This window comes from Drosophila santomea, chromosome 2L (genome assembly GCF_016746245.2).
Source record: "Drosophila santomea strain STO CAGO 1482 chromosome 2L, Prin_Dsan_1.1, whole genome shotgun sequence".
Classification (NCBI taxonomy): domain Eukaryota; kingdom Metazoa; phylum Arthropoda; class Insecta; order Diptera; family Drosophilidae; genus Drosophila; species Drosophila santomea.
The window spans coordinates 23,573,643-23,597,992 of NC_053016.2; the positions used below are offsets into that span (position 1 = coordinate 23,573,643).

The 24,350-nt window shown below is 40.7% G+C and overlaps 2 protein-coding genes across 2 annotated transcripts in view; one reads left to right on the plus strand and one right to left on the minus strand.

Moving 5' to 3' along the window:
• The window catches only part of LOC120457150, a 175,569-nt gene that overhangs the window by 52,103 nt on the left and 99,116 nt on the right, over window positions 1-24,350 (plus strand). The gene's annotated exons all lie outside the window — the stretch shown is intronic.
• Window positions 13,255-14,805, minus strand: LOC120458243. The gene is made up of 2 exons (XM_039645871.1): window positions 14,065-14,805; window positions 13,255-13,977 (listed from the first exon to the last, which is right to left on the minus strand). The coding sequence occupies exons 1-2, from the start codon at window positions 14,219-14,221 to the stop codon at window positions 13,595-13,597; spliced, it is 540 nt and encodes a 179-aa protein (XP_039501805.1). The 5' UTR covers window positions 14,222-14,805; the 3' UTR covers window positions 13,255-13,594.

Consider the following 24,350-nt stretch of genomic DNA (forward strand, 5'->3'; position numbering starts at 1 on the left):
TAGGCCCAGGCCATCGCGGGTAAAATAAACTGCAAGTCGTGAAAGAGGAAAACGATAGTGTTGAAAAAAAGGCTCTATTTGACAAAAATTCGATGTGGGACGCTGGATAAGCGTGGATGTTTGTCCAATTATTGAGACGATATATGCGAATCAGAATAAAATCAAGAACGGAGTTAAAAAAAAAAAGTATTAAAGAAACAAAAAATAAACACACATTGACACTTTCTATTGGAAACTAGAAAAAAAGTAGTGCCAGTGTGAACGGTCCCTTATTGGAATATGCCGTATATGGCCCCAGAGTGGCTACCTTGACACATACGTACATATGCTGGTACATATATATATGTATGCAATATGTAAATATTAGCGCCGATGGTTGCTTTTAAATTTGTTTGTTTGTTATTCTTTTTTTTTGTTGGAGGTTGTGTTTGTGTATGTGTTCGTCGCTAGTGTTGGCTGCAGCCGGTTCTTATCTGCCGGTCCAACAAATCGTCTGTGCTTGTCGTGTGTGTGGAAGCTTTCGTGTATGTGAAAATAAACAATAACATTAATATATGTATGTACATATGTTGGATGATATTAATGTCTGTTTGAATGTTTTTGGATGTTTTGGCGAATAATGAAACACCCTATGACCATGCAGATGTACGACGTTGCGTATGTGCCATGTACGCAATGTATGCAGATGCAATGGACATATGTATGTTCATCGATCGGCCAACATACATGGATTGTCTGTATGTTTATGTGTATGTGAAAGTTTGGGTGGCGAATTGTGTTTTTATTTGGTGTTTTTATTGGAAAGTTGATGATTGGTTGATGGTTGGATGAAACATAAATTAAATAAATTAAATAAATTAAATAAAATAAATAAAATAAATAAAATAAATAAAATAAATAAAATAAATAAATTAAATAATTTAAATAAATTAAATAATTTAAATAAATTAAATAAATTAAATAATTTAAATAATTTAAATAAATTAAATAATTTAAATAAATTAAATAATTTAAATAAATTAAATAAATTAAATAAATTAAATAATTTAAATAATTTAAATAAATTAAATAATTTAAATAAATTTAATAAATTAAATAAATTAAATAAATTAAATAAATTAAATAAATTATATAAATTAAATAAAATAAATAAATTAAATAAATTAAATAAATTAAATTAAATAAATTAAATTAAATAAATAAATTAAATAAATTAAATAAATTAAATAATTTAAATAATTTAAATAAATTAAATAAATTAAATAAATTAAATAAATTAAATAAGTTAAATAAATTAAATAATTTAAATAAATTAAATAATTTAAATAAATTAAATAAATTAAATAAATTAAATAAATTAAATAATTTAAATAATTTAAATAAATTAAATAAATTAAATAAATTAAATAAATTAAATAAATTAAATAAATTAAATAAATAAAATAAATTAAATAAATTAAATAAATTAAATAAATTAAATAAATATATTAAATTAAATAAATTAAATAAATTAAATAAATTAATTAAATTAAATTAATTAAATTAATTAAATAAATTAAATAAATTAAATAAATTAAATAAATTAAATAAATTAAATAAATTAAATAAATTAAATAAATTAAATAAATTAAATAAATTAAATTAAATAAATTAAATAAATTAAATAAATTAAATAAATTAAATAAATAAATAAAATTAAATAAATTAAATAAATTAAATAAATTAAATAAATTAAATAAATTAAATAAATTAAATAAATTAAATAAATTAAATAAATTAAATAAATTAATTAAATTAAATAAATTAAAAAAATTAAATAAATTAATTAAATTAAATAAATTAAATAAATTAAATAAATTAAATAAATTAAATAAATTAAATAAAATAAATTAAATAAATTAAATAAATTAAATAAATTAAATAAATTAAATTAAATAAATTAAATAAATTAAATCAATTAAATCAATTAAATCAATTAAATCAATTAAATCAATTAAATCAATTAAATCAATTAAATCAATTAAATCAATTAAATAAAATAAATAAATTAAATAAATTAAATAAATTAAATAAATTAAATAAATAAAATAAATAAAATAAATAAATTAAATAAATAAAATAAATAAAATAAATAAAATAAATAAAATAAATAAATAAAATAAAATAAAAAAAATAAATAAAATAAATAAACGGCACAGCCGTTCGTTGCCAACGCCCGTGATGGCCAAATTGAGGGCCTTCACCAGCGAGACGTGGATGCGACTCACGGGGCAGCACGGAGCCACCAAGACTCGCACATCGAATAGTTTCTGATCGGACCCAATGAGCACGGCAGCGGTCGGAAGGATGCTGACACTTGTCCGCACCAGGCTAGGCGCGCCCGTCGGCGTTGACAATGAGCTGCCGGGTGCGGAATCATCCATCGGCGAGGCTGGGCGTCGTGACCCGGTTGAAACCGCCTCCTGACGCCGTTGAGGCTAAGGCGCTGCTCGTGGTTTGAGCTTCCGTTGAGGCCTCGAAGAGCATGGCTGTTCACCGCGGATGTGCAGCAGAGTATGGTGGGCCTCTCGGCAGATGTGGCACCTCGCTTTGCTGCGACACGACCGATCCGAATGCTCGTGGGCCAGACAGTTCGCGCAGTATTTGTTAATTTATACTGCCCGGAGCCGCTTCACAGCCGACAGTTGTAGGAACCGCTGGCAGCTCTTCAGTGGGTGAACACCCCTGCAGACTCGACGTGGGTATACAGCGTGAAACGATGAACGACGGGCCACGTGGCGGATCGCTGGAGCCATTGTATATGCGGCTATATAGGAAATGGGTAAATAATGGAAAATTAGATGTTATGGATGCGGATGATCATGACACATGGACGACGTAGGATGACACAAACTAAGAATTAGTCAGTAGCAGTTTTTGAAATCACTGAAGTATGGAGAAGTCATTCGACTCATTAGGGCTGTCCATTGGGAGGCGAATAATTTTGCCACTGGTCTTTGGACGACCCCCCGTGCTGTGAGAGCGTCTGCCACTCTGACCTTACCGTCCACGCCAGGACAGACCAATTGGATAGGGCTTTCAACCTCCGCCACCGATTGATAATGAAGCTGGGACCTTCTTTAATCTTAGGTTCTGCTACCGCAAGTAATATTCCACCGATTAGAAAATGCCCAGGGCTAAGAGCGACAAGGTCCGTGGGATCTTCGGACATTGGCGAGATAGGCCTGGAATTCAAACAGACCTCACTCTTCGCCAAGCGGGTAGTCAGTTCCTCGAACGTCTACTTACCAATGCTGGTAAAAATGCGACTTGAAGCTCTTCACACCCACATCCCAAAGCCCTCCCATATGAGGTGCGCCAGGAGGGTTGAAATGCCAGGACACATTCTGAAGACTGTGCTGGGATAAAACAAATGTTCTGGTAGCTTCAATGAAATCCTTTGATAAGGACGTGGAGGCTCCGACAAACGTTTTCCCGTTGTCAGAGTAGACGTGTTGTGGACACCCACGCCGAGCGAAAAACCGGGAAAATGCGTTCAAAAACTTCTCTGTAGTCAAGTCGGAGGTCGCTTTGAGGTGGATGGCCCGTGTCGTAAAATGGTCCTGCGAAGTCCACTCCCGTATGGGTGAATGGTCTGGAGAACATGGACCTCGCACGGGGCAAATTCCCCATCAACTGCGTCTGCAGTCTCTTCTTGTGGATGACACACACTCGCCACGAGTGTATTGTTCTTTCAACAACATTTTAAGCTTGGGAATCCAGAATTTGGAACGAATCAGTCGGATCATTAATTGATTCCCCCCATGCAAGGATATGCGGTGGATAAACAGGACTTGAAGTTCGACAAACCAACACCGTGCAGGAATGATGATCGGATGTTTTTCATCATAACTAGGCATTTCAGATGCTTGTAACCTGCCGCTTGCTCTCAAGACACCATTTCCGTCGAGAATAAGGTTTAGGTTAGAAATTGCGCTTGCGGGTGGAACTGGTTGCTTGTTGCTCAAAACCTTATATTCGGCGGGAAAATCATTCTTCTGAGTGAGCACAATTAACCGCTCCTGCACCTCCGACAATTCCGCGGCAGGGAGTTCTACCGATGAGGCTACACCTTCCCTTCTGCAATTTTTGACAAAACGAAACACATAAGCGAGAACCCGCAGAGCTCGGTCAAAGGCTGAGAACCTCTCTAGAGTCTCAACTGCTGAGGGCACTGCGACCGTGTGACATTTGACGGGGCGCTGCTCAAGCTCAGTCTCCGGATGGACCCACAACTCACTCGGCCACTGCTCCTGTTTGAGGTGCAACCAAGCTGGCCCACGCCACCACAGTGCGCTCTTGGGGTGAGACGCCCCGGCTTGCCAGATCAGCTGGATTGTCTTCGGATCGTACATGTCCCCACTCGCTTCCGTCGGTACACGGTTCTATTTTTGCGACACTGTTGGCAACAAAGGTTGTCCAGGTGCACGCTGGCTTACTCAGCCTTGCAAGAACGATCGTAGAGTCGGTCCAGAAAAAGGTCTCATAGTCATGAGGAGGCATTTCAGAAATTACTAGAGCTGCCAGCTCCGTGGGCAGCACTGCTCCGCACAAGTCCAAGCGCGGTATGGAGATGGATCTGACAGGATCGACTCGGGTTTTGAATTTAAGTAAATGGGTACAACAGCCTTCTTTCGATTCGATTCGGACGAAAATAGCAGCCCCATAGGCGTCCTGTGACGCGTCGCAAAACGCATGGTACTGGAGTTTCGCAGCTGGATGGAAACGTACCCATCTCGGGATACGAATCTCCTTCTACACATTTAGGAACTCCCGCCACTGGGTCGCGAGATCCCTGGGGAGTGGCTGATCCCAGCCCAGCTCCCGTAGCCAAATTTTCTGCATAAAAATTTTGGCTCGGACTACGAAAGGTGATAGCCACCCTGCTGGGTCGAAAAGTTTGGCTATCTGAGATAAAACCTCTCGTTTTGCGTAAGCAGTTTGGATGTGGATCACCATTGGAATAAAAAAGAAACTATCAGATGTCGCTTGCCAACGAATCCCAAGAGTTTTCGCCGTACTAGCCTCTTCAAGCTCAAGAAAGTCTGCACTAATCAAGTGCTCCTTTGGATCCTCTTGTAGGAGTTTTATTTCGTTCGAGGTCCACTTCCGTAATGGAAAACCAGCACTCTCAAGAGCCAGCCGAAGCTAATCGATGGCTAAAACTGCCGACCGCTTAGTGTGAGTGCCTGCGAGCACATCGTCGACGTACATGAAGTTCGAGATGATGTCACTTGCCAAAGGATATTGGCCTCGGATATCCTGAGCCAACTGTTGTAGTACGCGGATGGCTAGGAAAGGCGCACAGTTTACGCCGAAGGTGACTGTATCGAGTTCATAGTCACAGAGCTCTCCGTCCTTATTGCGAAAGAGGATTCTCTGAAAGCGCGTATGGGTCGAATTTACCCGAATTTGCCTGTACATCTTTGTGATGTCAGCATTGAAAACATACTTGAAGAAACGCCCTTTTAGAATCTGGATAGTCAGATCGGACTGCAGTACGGGCCCCGCATGAAGGATATCATTGAGGCTGTTCCCGTTTGATGAAGGATTGGAAGCATTAAACACAACGCGAAGAACCCGAGTCAATAAGTGCCCGTGCTGAGTATTTGATGCCCAAATGGCAAATCTCAATTAAAGCTGTACTCAGGAGGACCCCTTGAGTGTTTACAGCCTGAAACGTTTGCACATTCGGTTGATTCGTTAATGGAGTGGACTGTATATCTTGCTGGTGGTTAAATGTGGATACGTGGGGCTGGTGGTCAGGATTGACCGCTGACTGAACTGATGGAGTGCCGTTTCGGTGCAGGAGAGTGTTGTGGCGTCCTCTACAAGTATTGCAACTATGCGTGCTAGTGCAATCCCTAAGCAGATGCGTTCTAGCAAAAAAGTTTAAACACAACTTCTGCTGTTTTATATATTTCTCCCGCTCTCCGACTGGCATTCGTAGGAATAACGGACATACTCGGATAGGATGTTTCTTTTGCTATTGTCAGTCCGCAGTGCTCTGGATTGAGCGTTTGGCTTAAAATCTTCAATCGCCTCGACCGTTCGATGACGATCTTGTAAGAAAGCCTGGAATTCAGCCCAGAGTGGAATATCTGTCTTACTCATAAGGGAATGTTCCCTTTGGCAACTTGGCAGAGCATAGAAAAACGAGCAGGCAATCCCAGTTAGAGGTGTCGATTTTTGCTATTTTTAAAGCAATTAAACAACCTTGAATTGTGCTCTCTAACTGTTTCAAGGATTTGCCGCATTCAAGGGCAACAGAAGGTAAATTAAACAAATCTTAAGCCTCTTGTTTTCGAAACGATTCTGCAAGTTTCTCCATGCTGATTCGAATCCCTCATTGGTTAAGGGTGATAGGGCCACAATGGATTTAGCCTCACCACTAGTTTAAGCATTGAGATGGAACAATTTCTCAACTTCTGAAAGCCGAGGGTTGTGTATGTAGATGGCTGAGAAAAGATCCCGAAACGTGGGCCAGTGAACATAGTCCCCACTGAAACTGTCGCACTCGACTGGGGGTAAGCGACACCCTCCCTGAGGAGGCGCCGGAAAGGAGGCCTGAACGGAATGTTGCGAGCGTGAACCTTCTTCAATGGTCTCGTTGAGGCTCGCTGCGCACCGCTCATAAGCGGCATAACAGTAGTCATACTTGGACTGCATGACTGTTATTGTGTCTGTGGATCCCAGACCGGACAGAGCTTCGGAGCACGCCTCGTATTCCTTCTCCACCTTGTCCCATAGGGCTCTGATCTGCTCGAGTCGCACCCTACTTGTGTGGATTGACGGACTTGTGTCTGCTGGGGTGTTGACTCTGGCCTCGAACTGACCTACTCTATCGGTTATGGTCATGAATTTAATCAAGGCCCTGTCTGCCTCAGCTTGCGCAATTTTTGCGGTTGCTCTAGTAACTTGGGGTAAGAAGTCTGAATTCGGTTTCGTGTTCGGTGACCGTGGAACTTGGAGCGATGTGCTCGTGGATTTTTGTGAAGTTGTCGATGGGCTTTTGCTTCGAGTGGGACTTGGGCTTTTGAAGGGCAAAGAGGACTCGCTCTCGGCTCTAACTCGTTGAGACGTTTTAGAAACAGTCAAACGGGTTTTTACCTCCTCACCGTGGCCAATTGGAATATTAAGCTCTCGAAGAAGCTGGATAAAGCGTGCAACCAATTGAAAAAACGCAACAACTTATGTATTTGGGACGCTGGATAAAGCGTGCAAACAATTGGATCGATTTAACTTATTGTATTGGGAAGCTGAAGCGTGCAACCAAGCTCAAAACAACTTATATATTGGGACGCTGGATAAAGCGTGCAACTAAGATCGAAAACAACTTATATATTGGGACTCTGGATAAGCGTGCAACCAAGCTCGAAACAACTTATATATTGGGACGCTGGATAAAGCGTGCAACCAAGATCGAAACAACTTATATATTGGGACGCTGGATAAGCGTGCGACCAGTTGGATCGATCGGAATGTTCCGTATTTGGAAAAAATAACTGGAGTCGCTAGATAAAGCGGACACCCAAAATAATCGAAAGCTTAGGTTTGTTGATTTCGGGTCTCTGGATTAAGCGCGGAATACACAAAAATCGGAATAAATGTTGTTATCGATTGAGAACAAAAAAGATATGAGGGCGCTGGATCACGCTGGACTATGATTGTCGATGTGGGACGCTGGATAAGCGTGGATGTTTGTCCAATTATTGAGACGATATATGCGAATCAGAATAAAATCAAGAACGGAGTTAAAAAAAAAAGTATTAAAGAAACAAAAAATAAACACACATTGACACTTTCTATTGGAAACTAGAAAAAAAGTAGTGCCAGTGTGAACGGTCCCTTATTGGAATATGCCGTATATGGCCCTAGAGTGGCTACCTTGACACATACGTACATATGCTGGTACATATATATATGTCGGGAAGTTAACTGTTTCGGGGTCCTCTGTTGCCGCGTTCCGCCCGCGAGTCGTACACTTCCTCGGTTGCGACATATTCACGCGTCTGCTTTCTCAGAGTTTTCAAACATAAGTGCCTCGTGTACATTTCAACATCGCTCCATCTCGCTTGATACATGCTGGTCCGAACTCACCACAGGACAAGCATTTGTCTCACTCTAACGCATCGTCGAACCGAGGCTATGTAGAACAGAGCAAAATCCGTTAAACTCGCATAACGGAACTCAGCGAACCGCGATCAAAAAGAAACGAAGACAAGAACAGCTCGATACGAATTTTATTTATTAGAGGTGACATGTTTATTAGAGATGGAACATAGAAAATAAAAATAAGACTAATAATGATGCGACATATATGTATGCAATATGTAAATATTAGCGCCGATGGTTGCTTTTAAATTTGTTTGTTTGTTATTCTTTTTTTTTGTTGGAGGTTGTGTTTGTGGATGTGTTCGTCGCTAGTGTTGGCTGCAGCCGGTTCTTATCTGCCGGTCCAACAAATCGTCTGTGCTTGTCGTGTGTGTGGAAGCTTTCGTGTATGTGAAAATAAACAATAACATTAATATATGTATGTACATATGTTGGATGATATTAATGTCTGTTTGAATGTTTTTGGATGTTTTGGCGATTAATGAAACACCCTATGACCATGCAGATGTACGACGTTGCGTATGTGCCATGTACGCAATGTATGCAGATGCAATGGACATATGTATGTTCATCGATCGGCCAACATACATGGATTGTCTGTATGTTTATGTGTATGTGAAAGTTTGGGTGGCGAATTGTGTTTTTATTTGGTGTTTTTATTGGAAAGTTGATGATTGGTTGATGGTTGGATGAAACATAAATGGGAAAGGATGCATACAGCATATACACACTAACATATATTATTGCGCAGGTGGCCACTAGTTGATAGTAAGCGGATCTTGAATGCAGCAATATATATGCGTATGTATACACATATATGGTGGGGATTTTGGCACCGTACTTATCTCGGCAAAGCGCTGGATGATCCGGCTCGAAGGACCGAAATGTAGACGTCAGGGGCCGGAAAAGTCGGTGTAGCAAGTATTCCCAGAATTGAATTGAATGAAACAAAAAGGTGTTGTATCTTATTAAGCAATAAGCTATATCATTAAAATAAGTACACAGCGGCTCCCCGCTTAACACAAACACATATATTATTAACTGAAAAGTCCGAATAAGGTTAAGCACACAGCGGATTAGCGCTTTACATACATCTCTTATTAATTAAAAAGTCAGAAGATTAGGTACACAGCGATTTTAGTACAACGCAAACAGTACACATACACGTGAGACAATTATGTCGAATAGACATGGTAATAGACCTAGTGAAAATTAGGGGTCGGTGGAGTCGCGAGACAAGGAGACTAAGGAAACTCAGAATCAAGATCGAGAGAAAGAGGAGCCCCAGGTGTAAAAGGCTCACAGGAAGAAGGGCATTTGGTCGCAGTACCAGTGGGGAGGAAACAATCCTCCTCCGTTTCCAATGCCGTTTGCCATGCCGAGTATAAATGGATGGTCAGGTTTCGGAATTCCATACCCGATGATGGGCAATCCATTCAGGGAAGGTAATTTCAATCAGGCGTATTCTACAGGCTATCAAGGACCATATCGCAATTACCAGAACAGGAACTCCAAATGGAATCAGCGAGCCGAAGTAGGCAGTGTAACGCTTATATAGTACCAATAATAACAACAGCAATTATAGTAACAAGAATAACAACAACGGTTATAATAGTAACAATTATAACAACAGCAATTATAGTAACGAGAATAACAACAACGGTTATAATAGTAATAATTATAACAACAGCAATTATAACAACGGGTATAACAACAATGGTTACAGCAGCAACAATGGCAATATCAAAACATTTTTCAAAAGTGTTGATTCGAAAAAAAACAAAAGAGAACGCTATAGTCGAGTTCCCCGACTATCTGATACCCGTTGCTCAGCTAGTGGAAGTGCGAAGGAGAGTCTTCAATACTGACAGTTTTTGGCGGGTTGTGGGCGTTAGAGTGGGCATGGCAAAAAGTTTTTTGGAAAATCGATAGAAAACAAGACCAATACAAAAATGAAAAAATATCAAAACATTTTTCAAAAGTGTGGGCGTGGCAGTTTTGTGCGGTTTGTCGGCGTAAGAGTGGGCGTGGCAACATGAATCGAAAAACTTGCGCTGCTTCTATGTCTCTGGAGTCTGTATGCTTAATCTCAACTTTCTAGATTATGTAGTTCCTGAGATCTCGACGGCTTTAGACTCCTTGCCGCCCATCCTGAGAGTTTTGTGGAACTATGGTTTTCCTTCAAAGTGTGTTTCTTGTTAGTCCTGTATTCTTCCAAAGTAGGTCCTGTTACTTTAAGGGTTGATAGCGTCCTTGCTCCTCGACATTTTTCCTTCGACTCAAGTTATCCCAAGTGTTGGCTTGTTCAAGTTTAAATCTTCCAGGATAGACTATAGACTGACGGATAATCGCCCGGGTATTGACAAAAGGGTTCTTACCCGGGTACTGACTACGTGTGTTTACCCGTGTACCGAATATTTTATCTGTGGGCCACGGTCTTTTTATGCCGGCATAGAGCTTTTTCTGATCTATTGGTCTTCTATGCCAAGTGTTTTCACCTAGAAATCATATTTCTAACTTTCCCCTATTTTGGAAGTCAAAACCCCTTCGGTGAATTTTGCCCGGAACTGGTGTGGGTTTTCTTTTCTTTCTGCAACCTATTGCGGCCGCTGACCTGGTCATCGGAGACTCGTTTATTGTCGACTTGCATTTTCTTTGTCGCAATCCATCTCAGTCATCGCGATGATAGTACTCCTTTCCTTGCTTTAGATTCTGGTTGTAAATCTTAAAAGTCTTACAATCTCACGGAAAGGGTACACGTAACATCTATTCTCCTCCCGGTGAAACCAAATAATCCTATTCTCTGCTTCACAGAAAAATTGCTGAGTAAAGGAATGTCAGCATTCCAAATCTCAAAGCATCCACAAAATTTCTAAAACGGAAATCTCATAGTTCTCGTCAATTAAAATCATTTTAGATGTATGTTAAAAGGTGAAAAATTGGTTTGGAGTACATCAGTTCTATCCCGGCGGGACCTCGAGATCCCCGACCGTTCTTACAGATGCGTATATAGGATCGCCCTTTTTATGGATTGTTAAATTCAGGCTCGTCGATCAGTTGTATTGGACGAGATTTATTAAAAGATGCGATAGAATGCAAGAGTTTCAAGTCGATAAGAGGATATTCTGCGACCGCAGACGGTAGTTCCCAACAAATAATAGGACTTCTGAAGGTGGACGTAGAAAACGGCGATGTCAAGAAGCTTTTGAAATTGTGTCGGTCCATCCCTCAAATAGGACCTCTATTTAGGAATAGACTTATGGAAATTGTATGATCTTCTTCCCACTAACTTAAAAATAGCTGAAATATTGCTGCCTGAGCCCAACCATCAAGCTGTGGCGGACCAGCAGAAATTATCCGAGGAAGACAAAATAAATTGGCAAATGTGATCAATTATTTTTCCTCATGTTGTCAGGAAGGATTGGGCAAGACCAACTTAGTTTATCTCTCTATTGATAAGGGAATAGCTAGACCTGTTAAGCAACGGCGTTTCCCCGTATCACTCGCTGTCAAAAAAGTACGTTGTAAATTTACAGGATGTTGCGTTTAGGGGTTATAGAAGAGTCTGAGAGTGCTTGGTATTCCCCAATTGTAATAGTCGCTGAGCCAGTTAAAGTCGGAATTTGCCTTGACAGTCGGAAGGTCAACCGTTTTAAAGAAAGAGGCATATCCATTACCACAGATAAATAGGATATAGAGTCATTTACCAAAAGCAGAGTATATATCGAGTCTGTACCTGAAGGATGCATATTGGCAGGTCGTTTTGGACTCTCAATCTCGAGATAAAACTGCTTCTATAGTACCTGGCAGACCGTAATATCAGTTTACGGTCATGCCTTTTGGGTTGTGTAAAAAAAGTGCGAATATAAGGAAAACAAGTGAGTTCTTCCCATCGCTTAAAAGGTTCGCAGTTTATATTTTAACGTGTGTTTTCCCAGGCAGAAAACAAATATTTGAAAATTTTTGCCTGGCGCAGTCATCAGGAGCAGCGCCACCCCCCAGCACTTAAGGGTTTACCGGGGCATGCTAAGGCTAGTACATATCGGGGAAAGTGATTAGCTTAGCCCAACCCAAGGTTCTACCTTTAAGGCGATCAAAAAAAGAACGCCAGTCAAGCCGTCCCGGGGGGCACTCCTTCCCATCGATTAACAGAAGCCTAGAGAAGCAACCGACGTTGAAATAGCAACCGCGCATATATATATAAAACCTACGATTTGTATTTAATTTAATAGCTGGAAAAATAAGGAAGGCCATAAAAATATAAAAATGTGAGCACGTGGACTAAAATAAAATGCAGGGCTAGGAGTTAGGAATACACTGAAAGAATGGTTCTTCTGAAGAAAACCAAAAATAAATAAAAATTTTTGCTCAATTTTGTCGGACCTAACCCTATACCAGCCTGCGAATCTATGCCGAGAGAAATTTTCTGATTAATTTACTACTCTAATTCAAGTAGCGCAAGTGGCCACGTTCAGCAACAGCTTTATCGCTCTCATTCTAGCAGAGTCCCGTTTATAGATAATTCATCTACTCATCCTCACACATTGAAAATGAATAGGAACACGCATAACAGCAGAAGGAACATGGAAAAGAAGTAAATAGCGACTAAGCACATTATTTTCGCCCCGACACGGCCATTCTGACATTTACACGTCCTCGTGAGAGCTTTTGATACCGAGATACCAGGGTACCAAGATCACATACTTTCATCACTTCTCAATACTATTCTATTTCATTAACTTGACTTTATTATGTGTATTTCTTAATTACTTAAATCTGTGAAGGAGCAAACAACTCATTGTTGCTGAGATAACTTATTCTATTTTCAAATTCAGTTTCATCGATCAGTAATACATCAGTTTACAACTTATCTTAGCATTATCATTTACCGATTGCTAGTATCGATCTTCCGCCAGTTCACACACACTTGATTATTGATTCAATGCAAACTCATCGTCTCTCCTGGACGGATCTCTCTTGATACAAGCAACAGGTGACACAGATATCTCTTAGTCTCGCTAGAGGGATAACTCTTTATTACTTATTCATCGTTTCACCTAGACGGATATCTCTCGTTCACAAAAGAACTCATTGGCGGGATTTTCTTTTCATTCAACTATTTCTTTATTTCAGCTATTTCTCTATATTCTCGTTTAACTCATTAGGCATTTCCGCATCCGGCATTTTTCGTAAATCTTCATGAAAATACTTGAACGATCGGTTACTCGTCAACGACTTTAGCGCATACCTGTCACCCTCTAATACTTCAGTTACCAAAAACGGACCTTTAAATTTCGGATCTAGCTTGGTTTGATGTCCTCCTTCATTTTTCAATAGCACATAGTCACCTTCGTGGTATTTGTCAACGGCTGCCTTACTGCTATAAAATCTGGATTTGTAGTAAGACGCTAAGGAATTTATATTTTCTGTCGCCTGCGCTCTAACATTCGGTCTCACATGGGGGAACTAACCCAAGGGGTCGAGCCTGTTTACCAATCAACATCTCCAACGGACTTGCCTCAGTGGCACGAGAAATTGTACAATTCAGTGCAAGTTGGACTTCGCCAAGTGCATCCTGCCACGATCGTTGACTTGATTCTACCACTGACAGCAAATTTTTCAGTATGCTCATGACCCGTTCCACTTGCCCATTTGCGCGGCTCATTCCCGTAGCAATTAAGTGAAGTTGAACTTTCTGTGATGCGCAAAACTCTGAAAACTTGGAGCTAGCGAAACATCTGCCGGGTCGGCGATAACGCGATCTGGTACTCCGAATAAGGATACGGAATATTTCATAGCGTTGACACAGCTTTCGGCATCTATCTTCAAGGTGTGATATAGATAAACAAGCTTTGTATAATGATCGATCTGAACAATAAGATATTCCTTCATATCGTTCTTGCAACTTACTTTTCCCGTTATATCTATATGAATGGTGTGCCACGGTATACTTGTCTTCGGAAAAGAGTGAAGTTCCGCCTGAACCCTCCCTGACGATGATTTCACGGACCGACAAGTAATACAGTTTGAAACAAATTTCCGGACATACTTGTTCATACTCGTTCATACCAATAATACTGGTACACTTTATAAAGTGTCTTTTGCCGTCCTAAATGCATTATTGACTCCTGTACCTGGTTAATTACTGACCATTTGAAAGCTCTGGGTACAACTGGTAAATAACTTGTTCAACCTAGTCTTTGGACCTTGCGATATAATACGCCTTTTCGCAGATCATACGTTTTGGCTAAGTTTTCGGCCTACTCATCTTACTCCAATTTGTTAACAATTTCTGTTATCTCGGGGTCTATTCGTTGCTCAGCACGAAGCCAAGTACTTGAAATTTCGGACAATTTACTCGTTTTTCGGGAATCTTGTTCATTGGCAGAATGTGTTCGGATGGTAAAGGATTTCTTGATAGGAAATCGACATGAGCCATACGCTTACCCTCTCTATATTGAATTTCAAAATTAAACGATTGTAAGTAGGCCCACCAGCGGTGAACTCTGGGGGTTAAATCTACTTTTGTGCGAAAAGCTTTTAATGAATTGCAGTCGGTATAGACAACGAACTCACGGCCAATTAGGTAATGGCGAAAATGTTTAACGGCTTTTACTACTGCCAAGGTTTCAAGCTCGTAAGAGTGATATCTATATTCAACAGAGGTAGTTGTTTTGCTAAAGTACTCGATTACATGGGGTTTACTTTCTATACGGTGTAAAAGGTCGAAAATGACCAGAACAGGCTCATTTGTGAGGATCGTCACAACTTTGAGTCTAATTTCTTCTAGCTCAGCGCTTCATGTAATCTTGCCGTTACCAGACGAAAGTGAATACAAAGGTTTCATAAGTTGTGAGAATCCAGGAACGAATTTGCGAAAGTACGAGGCCAGGCCAATGAATTGTCTAACGCCGGAGACAGTTTGAGGAGGAGGCAAAGAGCTTAATGAAGCTATCTTTCGCACATTCGGGCGAATCTCCCCAGCTCGCACTTCATAGCCCAAATACAGGACCGTTGTTTTGAGAAAACTACATTTAGCAAGATTAATGGTAAAACTAGCCTTTGTAAGAACATCCAAAACAGTTGTAAGCCTTTCCAAAGCCAATTCCTTGGTTGGCGATACTACCATTATATCGTCCATGTAAACTATTACAAAAGAATAAGCAAGGTCACCAAGTGCATTTATGACTGCGCGCTGGAAAACAGATGGCGCATTTTTGAGGCCAAAAGGCATTGTAAGAAATTCAAATTGACCGTCTGGGATCACAGTTTTTGATTTTACTACTTTAAAATTATCGGATGTCAAAATTACATAAAAGCCTTGTTTGAGTATCTCTCGCCCTATCAGAATATCACTCCTCAATTGCTCATTCGGGACTACATGAAATAATATTTCCATAATGTTTTCGTTAATAGTAACCTCACTCAAGATTTGCAATGTACTGCATACACTACAACCACCAATACCTTTTATCATTACAATATTGTTTATACGTTTACCAGATAACTTATTACTAATGTCGTCTTTAAAAAGGGAGCACTCTGCACCGGAATCGAAGCAAATTGGATAGATCTCACCCCGTTGATGCAAATTTCCCTTTGGCTCAGCCACACAACATTGGTTCAGTCTTCTGTTGAGTAACATCTTGCTTGACTGCACTTCCGTTTTTCGGGCACTCGTTGGAGAAATGTCCCAATTGGCCGCACCGATAGCACGTGACATTTGATTTTTCACGTTGCGGTTTTGTCTCTCTATCTTGTCGCATTTTTCTTCGGCATTCAGCAATTCGATGTCCCGGCTTTGAACAGAAGTGACATATAACTGGCGATGCCTTATGGTTCTTCTGGTTAGGTCCAAGGTTGTCATCTCGAGCATGTCGCTTCTTGTCGAACGTAAACGTTTTCAACTCCGCCTGTAGCTTACTTCTGGTGCGCACATTGGATGTGAAGAGAACGCGTTGCAAACGACTGTCAATGTTTGCCATATGCGCCAGAACAGTTGTAACGGCAATTTCTTCTATTCTTATATTTCGACACTTCGTAGTCAGCGTCGTCACCAACCGACTCTCATATACCGCGTAACATTCAGCGCCACTCGGGCGGCTGTTGAGTAAATTCGAAAACGTAGCGGCCGGCGTCTCTTCGGCCGATTTGTATTTAATTTAATAGCTGGAAAAATAAGGAAGGCCATAAAAATAAAAAATGTGAGCACGTGGACTAAAATAAAATGCAGGGCTAGGAGTTAGGAATACACTGAAAGAATGGTTCTTCTGAAGAAAACCAAAAATAAATAAAAATTTTTGCTCAATTTTGTCGGACCTAGCCCTATACCAGCCTGCGAATCTATGCCGAGAGAAATTTTCTGATTAATTTACTACTCTAATTCAAGTAGCGCAAGTGGCCACGTTCAGCAACAGCTTTATCGCTCTCATTCTAGCAGAGTCCCGTTTATAGATAATTCATCTACTCATCCTCACACATTGAAAATGAATAGGAACACGCATAACAGCAGAAGGAACATGGAAAAGATGTAAATAGCGACTAAGCACATTATTTTCGCCCAGACACGGCCATTTACACGTCCTCGTGAGAGCTTTTGATACCGAGATACCAGGGTACCAAGATCACATACTTTCATCACTTCTCAATACTATTCTATTTCATTAACTTGACTTTATTAGGTGTATTTCTTAATTTCTTAATTCTGTGAAGGAGGAAACAACTTACATTTTATTGTTGATGAGATAACTTATTCTATTTTCAAATTCAGTTTCATCGATCAGTAATACATCAGTTTACAACTTATCTTAGCATTATCATTTACCGATTGCTAGTATCGATCTTCCGCCAGTTCACACATACTTGATTATTGATTCAATGCAATCTCATCGTCTCTCCCGGACGGATCTCTCTTGTTACAAGCAACGGGTGACACAGATATCTCTTCGTCTCGCTAGACGGATAACTCTTTATTACTTATTCATCGTCTCACCTCGACGGATAACTCACAATTCATCGTCTCACATAGACGGATAACTCGCAATTCATCGTTTCACCTAGACGGATATCTCTCGTTCACAAAAGAACTCATTGGCGGGATTTTCTTTTCATTCAACTATTTCTTTATTTCAGCTATTTCTCTCGTTTAACTCATTAGGCATTTCCGCATCCGGCATTTTTCGTAAATCTTCATGAAAATACTTGAACGATCGGTTACTCGTCAACGACTTTAGCGCATACCTGTCACCCTCTAATACTTCAGTTACCAAAAACGGACCTTTAAATTTCGGATCTAGCTTGGTTTGATGTCCTTCTTCATTTTTCAATAGCACATAGTCACCTTCGTGGTATTTGTCAACGGCTGCCTTACTGCTATAAAATCTGGATTTGTAGTAAGACGCTAAGGAATTTATATTTTCTGTCGACTGCGCTCTAACATTCGGTCTCACATGGGGGAACTAACCCAAGGGGTCGAGCCTGTTTACCAATCAACATCTCCAACGGACTTGCCTCAGTGGCACGAGAAATTGTACAATTCAGTGCAAGTTGGACTTCGCCAAGTGCATCCTGCCACGATCGTTGACTTGATTCTACCACTGACAGCAAATTTTTCAGTATGCTCATGACCCGTTCCACTTGCCCACTTGCGCGGCTCATTCCCGTAGCAATTAAGTGAAGTTGAACTTTCTGTGATGCGCCAAACTCTGAAAACTTGGAGCTAGCGAAACATCTGCCCTGGTCGGCGATAACGCGATCTGGTACTCCGAATAAGGATACGGAATATTTCATAGCGTTGACACAGTTTTCGGCATCTATCTTCAAGGTGTGATATAGATAAACAAACTTTGTATAATGATCGATCTGAACAATAAGATATTCCTTCATATCGCTCTTGCAACTTACTTTTCCCGTTATATCTATATGAATGGTGTGCCAGGGTATACTTGTCTTCGGAAAAGAGTGAAGTTCCGCCTGAACCTTCCCTGACGATGATTTCACGGACCGACAAGTAATACAGTTTGAAACAAATTTCCGGACATACTTGTTCATACTCGTTCATACCAATAATACTGGTACACTTTATAAAGTGTCTTTTGCCGTCCTAAATGCATTATTGACTCCTGTACCTGGTTAATTACTGACCATTTGAAAGCTCTGGGTACAACTGGTAAATAACTTGTTCAACCTAGTCTTTGGACCTTGCGATATAATACGCCTTTTCGCAGATTATACGTTTTGGCTAGGTTTTTGGCTAGGTTTAGCTTCGATTCGCGTCGGGGTAAGACGAATTTTCATCGAGCTCTGTACAAAATCAATTTATTTAAGTGAAGTGAATAAATAAAACAAAATAAATTACAAATATCAGCGAAAAGACGCTATTAGCAATGTTAAATTGCAAATCTATAATATTTGTTGTGTGTGGAAACATTAAATTAAAACAAAAGCTAATTTAAATAGACAACAAACAAATCGACAGTTCCAAAATGAGCCAACGCGAATTGCGCGCTCAGCGGCAAAAAGAGCAAGACGAGCGCCGGCTCTCTCTCCAACGAAACAATGCATACTTCACCTTCGTGTCTGACGCCCGTGAGTGCCAAACAACCCATCGAGTCAATGACCTAGCACCTGCAGAAAGCAAACGATCGCGGTCCTGCTCACCAATGCTTATGACTGCACGATGTGAACCCGAACGCATTGAGAGCGCCTCTCTCGCGCTCTCCTCATTGCAAACGGTGCCAAGCTCTGTAGCTACCAGCACAGTAACTTCGATATCTACTGCAACTGCACCTATAGCAACAACAACAACATCAACACTATGCTCAGTACCGAGAGTTGTGTACATTTCTGCTGAAACAACAACAACCAAAGCAAGTGCACTCTCTCCGACTCTAGAAAACAAAAGCGGACAAGAACCAAAACAAAACACAAAACTGTTTCAAACAGGGCTGGATCGCTACATTCAAATAAAGCGAAAGCTAAGCCCACAACACAAACAGGCTGGCAATCAGCCGAAAATAAATCGCACCAACGTTGACAACTCAACTTCAAATAGGTTTGCACTACTGGATGACTGCGAAGTGCATCCAATGAAAGAACAGGAGCAGAAGAAGATTAAGCCGCCTCCAATATTTATACGAGAGAAAACCTCAAGCGCACTGGTTAACAAACTAGCTACGATCATCGGAGAAAACAGGTTCCACGTTATACATCTTACCAAGGGAAACATACATGAAACGAAAGTGCAGACTCCGGATGAGTCTAGCCATCGATCAGTGACCAAGTACCTGGATGAAGCTGGAAAGCGTTACTATACCTACCAGCTTAAAAGTGCCAAAGGATTGCAGGTCGTCATTAAAGGAATTGAATCATCAGTGACCCCATCCGAAATTATCGAGGCACTAAAGGAGAAAAACTTTAAGGCAAAAACGGTGATCAACATTCTTAACAGGAAGAAAGAGCCGCAGCCACTCTTCAAAGTCGAACTGGAGCCATCGAGTCAAAAAATCAGCAAAAATTAAGTACATCCTATTTATAAACTCCAGTTTCTACTGCACCGGAGAATAACCGTCGAAGAGCCACACAAGCGCAAGCAGCCTGTGCAGTGCACTAACTGCCAAGAATATGGCCACACCAAAGCGTACTGCACCCTAAAATCTATCTGCGTCGTTTGCAGCGATGCTCACAGTACCGCAAACTGTACCAAGAACAAGGACGACAGCTCAATTAAATTATGCAGCAACTGTGGCGAAAACCACACTGCCAACTGGAGAGGATGCATTGTTTACAAGGAACTTAAGTGTCGCCTAAACAAACGAGTGACTTCAGTTCGTGATCGTACCACACCAGCAATTCACAAAGCAATGGAACCGAGTACAACTAACATCCCTCTGTCTACCAGCTACCGAACAGCGCCAAGTATTTCCTTTGCAAGTGCACTAAAATCAGGGATCCAAACACCAGCAGCGGACACCCCCATTCATCAAACAAACACTCACGATAACATGCAACAGCAGCCAATTGGCGTTGAAGCGATTATGCTTTCGATGCAGCAAAGCATGAAAGACTTTATGGCCTTCATGCAAACAACTATGCAAGAGCTTATGAGGAACCAAAACATCCTTATTCAAATGCTCGTTTCCTCTAAAACAGTATAATGACTCCCCTAATAATAGCAACCTGGAACGATAATGGCGTTTCGCGGCACAAGCTAGAACTTGCTCAGTTCTTAGCCGACAGAAACATTGATGTTATGCTACTCTCAGAGACTCACCTCACTGAAAAGTACAATTTTCAAATACCAGGATACAAATTTTACTTTACGAATCACCCGGATGGCAAGGCCCATGGAGGCACTGGCATACTAATACGATCGCGAATCAAACTCCACTTTGTTAGTAATTGGCAAGAAGATTGCCTACAATCTACCTCTATAAGCCTCCAATGCTATAACGGTGCTCTTACTCTGGCTGCTGTCTATTGCCCACCCCGCTTCACACTATCAGAGGACAAATTCACAACACTCTTCGACTCGCTCGGTGAAAGGTTTGTTGCAGCTGGTGATTGGAATGCCAAGCACATGTACTGGGGATCTCGGATAGCGACCCCTAAAGGAAAACAGCTATACAACGCAATTATTAAACCGCAAAACAAGCTTAATTATGTTTCTCCGTGTACGCCTACATACTGGCCAGCAGATCCTAAAAAGCTTCCAGACTTGATTGACTTTGCCATCACCAAAAGGATATCCCAATCAATGATTACAGCTGAGGCACTTTCAGAACTTTCATCTGATCACTGCCCGGTGCTCTTTAATCTTTTGTACCAACTGCAACACATCGAGCGGCCGTATAGACTCACAAGCAACAGGACCAACTGGGAGAGGTACAAAAAATATGTTTGTTCACGTACCGACTTCTCTAGCTCATTGGAAACCGAGCAAGACATCGATCAGTTTGCTGGTAGCCTAGAATCAACACTAGTCGCAGCAGCAAAAGCGTCAACTCCACAAGATACCCACGGATGCAGTAAAAAGTTCAACATGACAAGTCGAGATACCGAACTCCTTGTGCTTGAAAAACGACGACTTCGAAGGGAGTGGCAGGAGCACAGATCACCTGGCGCAAAGAGTAGACTAAAAGCAGCTTCTCGCAGACTTACTAAAGCGCTTAAGAAAAAAGAAGCGGACGCACAACTGCGTTACATCGAGAACCTCACGCCCACCAGCACAAAAAACTCATTGTGGAAAGCCCACAGGAATCTGCAGGCACCAGCAGAAACTGTCGTACCCCTCCGTAACTCTACCGGAAACTGGTCTCGTAGTGACATGGACAGAGCAAGAGTCTTCGCTGATCATCTCAAAAAGGTATTTCAACCCAATCCAGCCACTAACTCATTTACTCTCCCACCCTTAACTGCATCTGAATTAGCACCACAAGATCCCATAGAATTTCGGCCAAGCGAAATAACGAAAGTCATTAGAGACCAACTGAAGACTGGAAAATCGCCTGGCTTCGATTTAATAACACCGAAAATGATCATCGAGCTTCCAATGTGTGCAGTTCTACAAATCTGCCTACTCTTCAACGCTATTACCAAAATTGGATACTTTCCTCAAAAGTGGAAGAAATCAGTTATAGTTATGATCCCTAAGCCTGGGAAAGACAAAACACAGCCATCATCATACAGGCCAATAAGCCTACTTACTTGTCTCTCCAAGTTATTTGAAAAAGTACTGCTGCTACGAATCAGTCCCCACCTTAAAACACACGACACACTCCCATCGCACCAATTTGGTTTTCGGGCAAAACATGGAACTGTTGAGCAGGTTAACCGCATCACAACGGAAATTCGCACTGCTTTTGAGCATCGTGAATATTGTACAGCTTTATTCTTAGACGTTACACAAGCATTCGATAGAGTATGGTTGGATGGAATTATGTTTAAAATAACTAAACTGCTGCCTCAAAACTTACATAAGCTTCTAAAGTCTTACTTATACAAAAGAGTGTTCGCGGTTAGATGTAGTTCAAGCACTTCAAGCGATTGTACTATAGAAGCTGGAGTGCCCCAAGGAAGTGTATTAGGTCCAATTCTATACACCCTATACACAGCGGACATCCCAACAGACTACCAGCTAACAATATCCACATTCGCTGATGACACTGCAATACTGAGTCGATCCAGATGCCCAGTAAAAGCTACGATGCAACTAGCACGCTATTTAACATGTGTAGAGAATTGGCTTGCAAATTGGCGCATAAGAGTAAACGAACAAAAATGCAAACAAGTTACGTTTACCCTTAACAAACAAAGCTGCCCGCCCTTGGTTATGAACCACACGCGCATCCCACAAGCCGATGACGTAACATACTTAGGTATTCATCTGGACAAGCGGCTCACCTGGCGGAAACACATAGAGGCCAAGACGACCCACCTGAGACTAAAAGCAAAGGATCTACACTGGCTTATAAACGTTCGGTCTCCCCTGAGCCTGGAGTACAAAGTCCTTTTGTATAACTCCGTTCTTAAACCCATATGGACCTATGGCTCCGAGCTATGGGGCAATGCATCGAGAAGCAACATCGACATCATTCAGCGAGCACAGTCTAGGATTCTGAGAAACATAACCGGAGCTCCATGGTATCTTCGGAACGAGAATATACACAAAGACCTAAAAATAAAACTTGTCATTGAGACAATAACAGAGAGAAAAGTTAAATACAAGGAAAAACTAGGCTCACATCCAAATCCCCTTGCAAGGAAACTTCTTCGAGTATGCAGCCAAAGTCGACTGCACCGCAACGATCAACCAGCCCAGCGTTAAATTTGTTAGGCCACATAGCACAAATCATCTCATAAAATGATAATTAGCTAGCTTAGAATAAGATTTGAAAACTTATTGTTAGTCTCTTAAGTAAAAGGGAAGATTCAATAAATAAGAGAAAGAAGGAAAAAAAAAAAAAAAACAATTTCTGTTATCTCGGGGTCTATTCGTTGCTCAGCACGAAGCCAAGTACTTGAAATTTCGGACAATTTACTCGTTTTTCGGGAATCTTGTTCATTGGCAGAATGTGTTCGGATGGTAAAGGATTTCTTGATAGGAAATCGACATGAGCCATACGCTTACCCTCTCTATATTGAATTTCAAAATTAAACGATTGTAAGTAGGCCCACCAGCGGTGAACTCTGGGGGTTAAATCTACTTTTGTGCGAAAAGCTTTTAATGAATTGCAGTCGGTATAGACAACGAACTCACGGCCAATTAGGTAATGGCGAAAATGTTTAACGGCTTTTACTACTGCCAAGGTTTCAAGCTCGTAAGAGTGATATCTATATTCAACAGAGGTAGTTGTTTTGCTAAAGTACTCGATTACATGGGGTTTACTTTCTATACGGTGTAAAAGGTCGAAAATGACCAGAACAGGCTCATTTGTGAGGATCGTCACAACTTTGAGTCTAATTTCTTCTAGCTCAGCGCTTCATGTAATCTTGCCGTTACCAGACGAAAGTGAATACAAAGGTTTCATAAGTTGTGAGAATCCAGGAACGAATTTGCGAAAGTACGAGGCCAGGCCAATGAATTGTCTAACGCCGGAGACAGTTTGAGGAGGAGGCAAAGAGCTTAATGAAGCTATCTTTCGCACATTCGGGCGAATCTCCCCAGCTCGCACTTCATAGCCCAAATACAGGACCGTTGTTTTGAGAAAACTACATTTAGCAAGATTAATGGTAAAACTAGCCTTTGTAAGAACATCCAAAACAGTTGTAAGCCTTTCCAAAGCCAATTCCTTGGTTGGCGATACTACCATTAAACTACCATGTAAACTATTACAAAAGAATAAGCAAGGTCACCAAGTGCATTTATGACTGCGCGCTGGAAAACAGATGGCGCATTTTTGAGGCCCAAAGGCATTGTAAGAAATTCAAATTGACCGTCTGGGATCACAGTTTTTGATTTTACTACTTTAAAATTATCGGATGTCAAAATTACATAAAAGCCTTGTTTGAGTATCTCTCGCCCTATCAGAATATCACTCCTCAATTGCTCATTCGGGACTACATGAAATAATATTTCCATAATGTTTTCGTTAATAGTAACCTCACTCAAGATTTGCAATGTACTGCATACACTACCACCACCAATACCTTTTATCATTACAATATTGTTTATACGTTTTCCAGATAACTTATTACTA

Coding starts and splice junctions, on each gene's coding strand:
- LOC120458243 (XM_039645871.1), bottom strand. CDS start 14,221: ATGAACGAGTATGAACAAGTATGTCCGGAAATTTGTTTCAAACTGTAT. Junction 13,978..14,064: donor ATATAGATATAACGGGAAAA/GTAAGTTGCAAG, acceptor CACACCTTGAAG/ATAGATGCCGAAAGCTGTGT.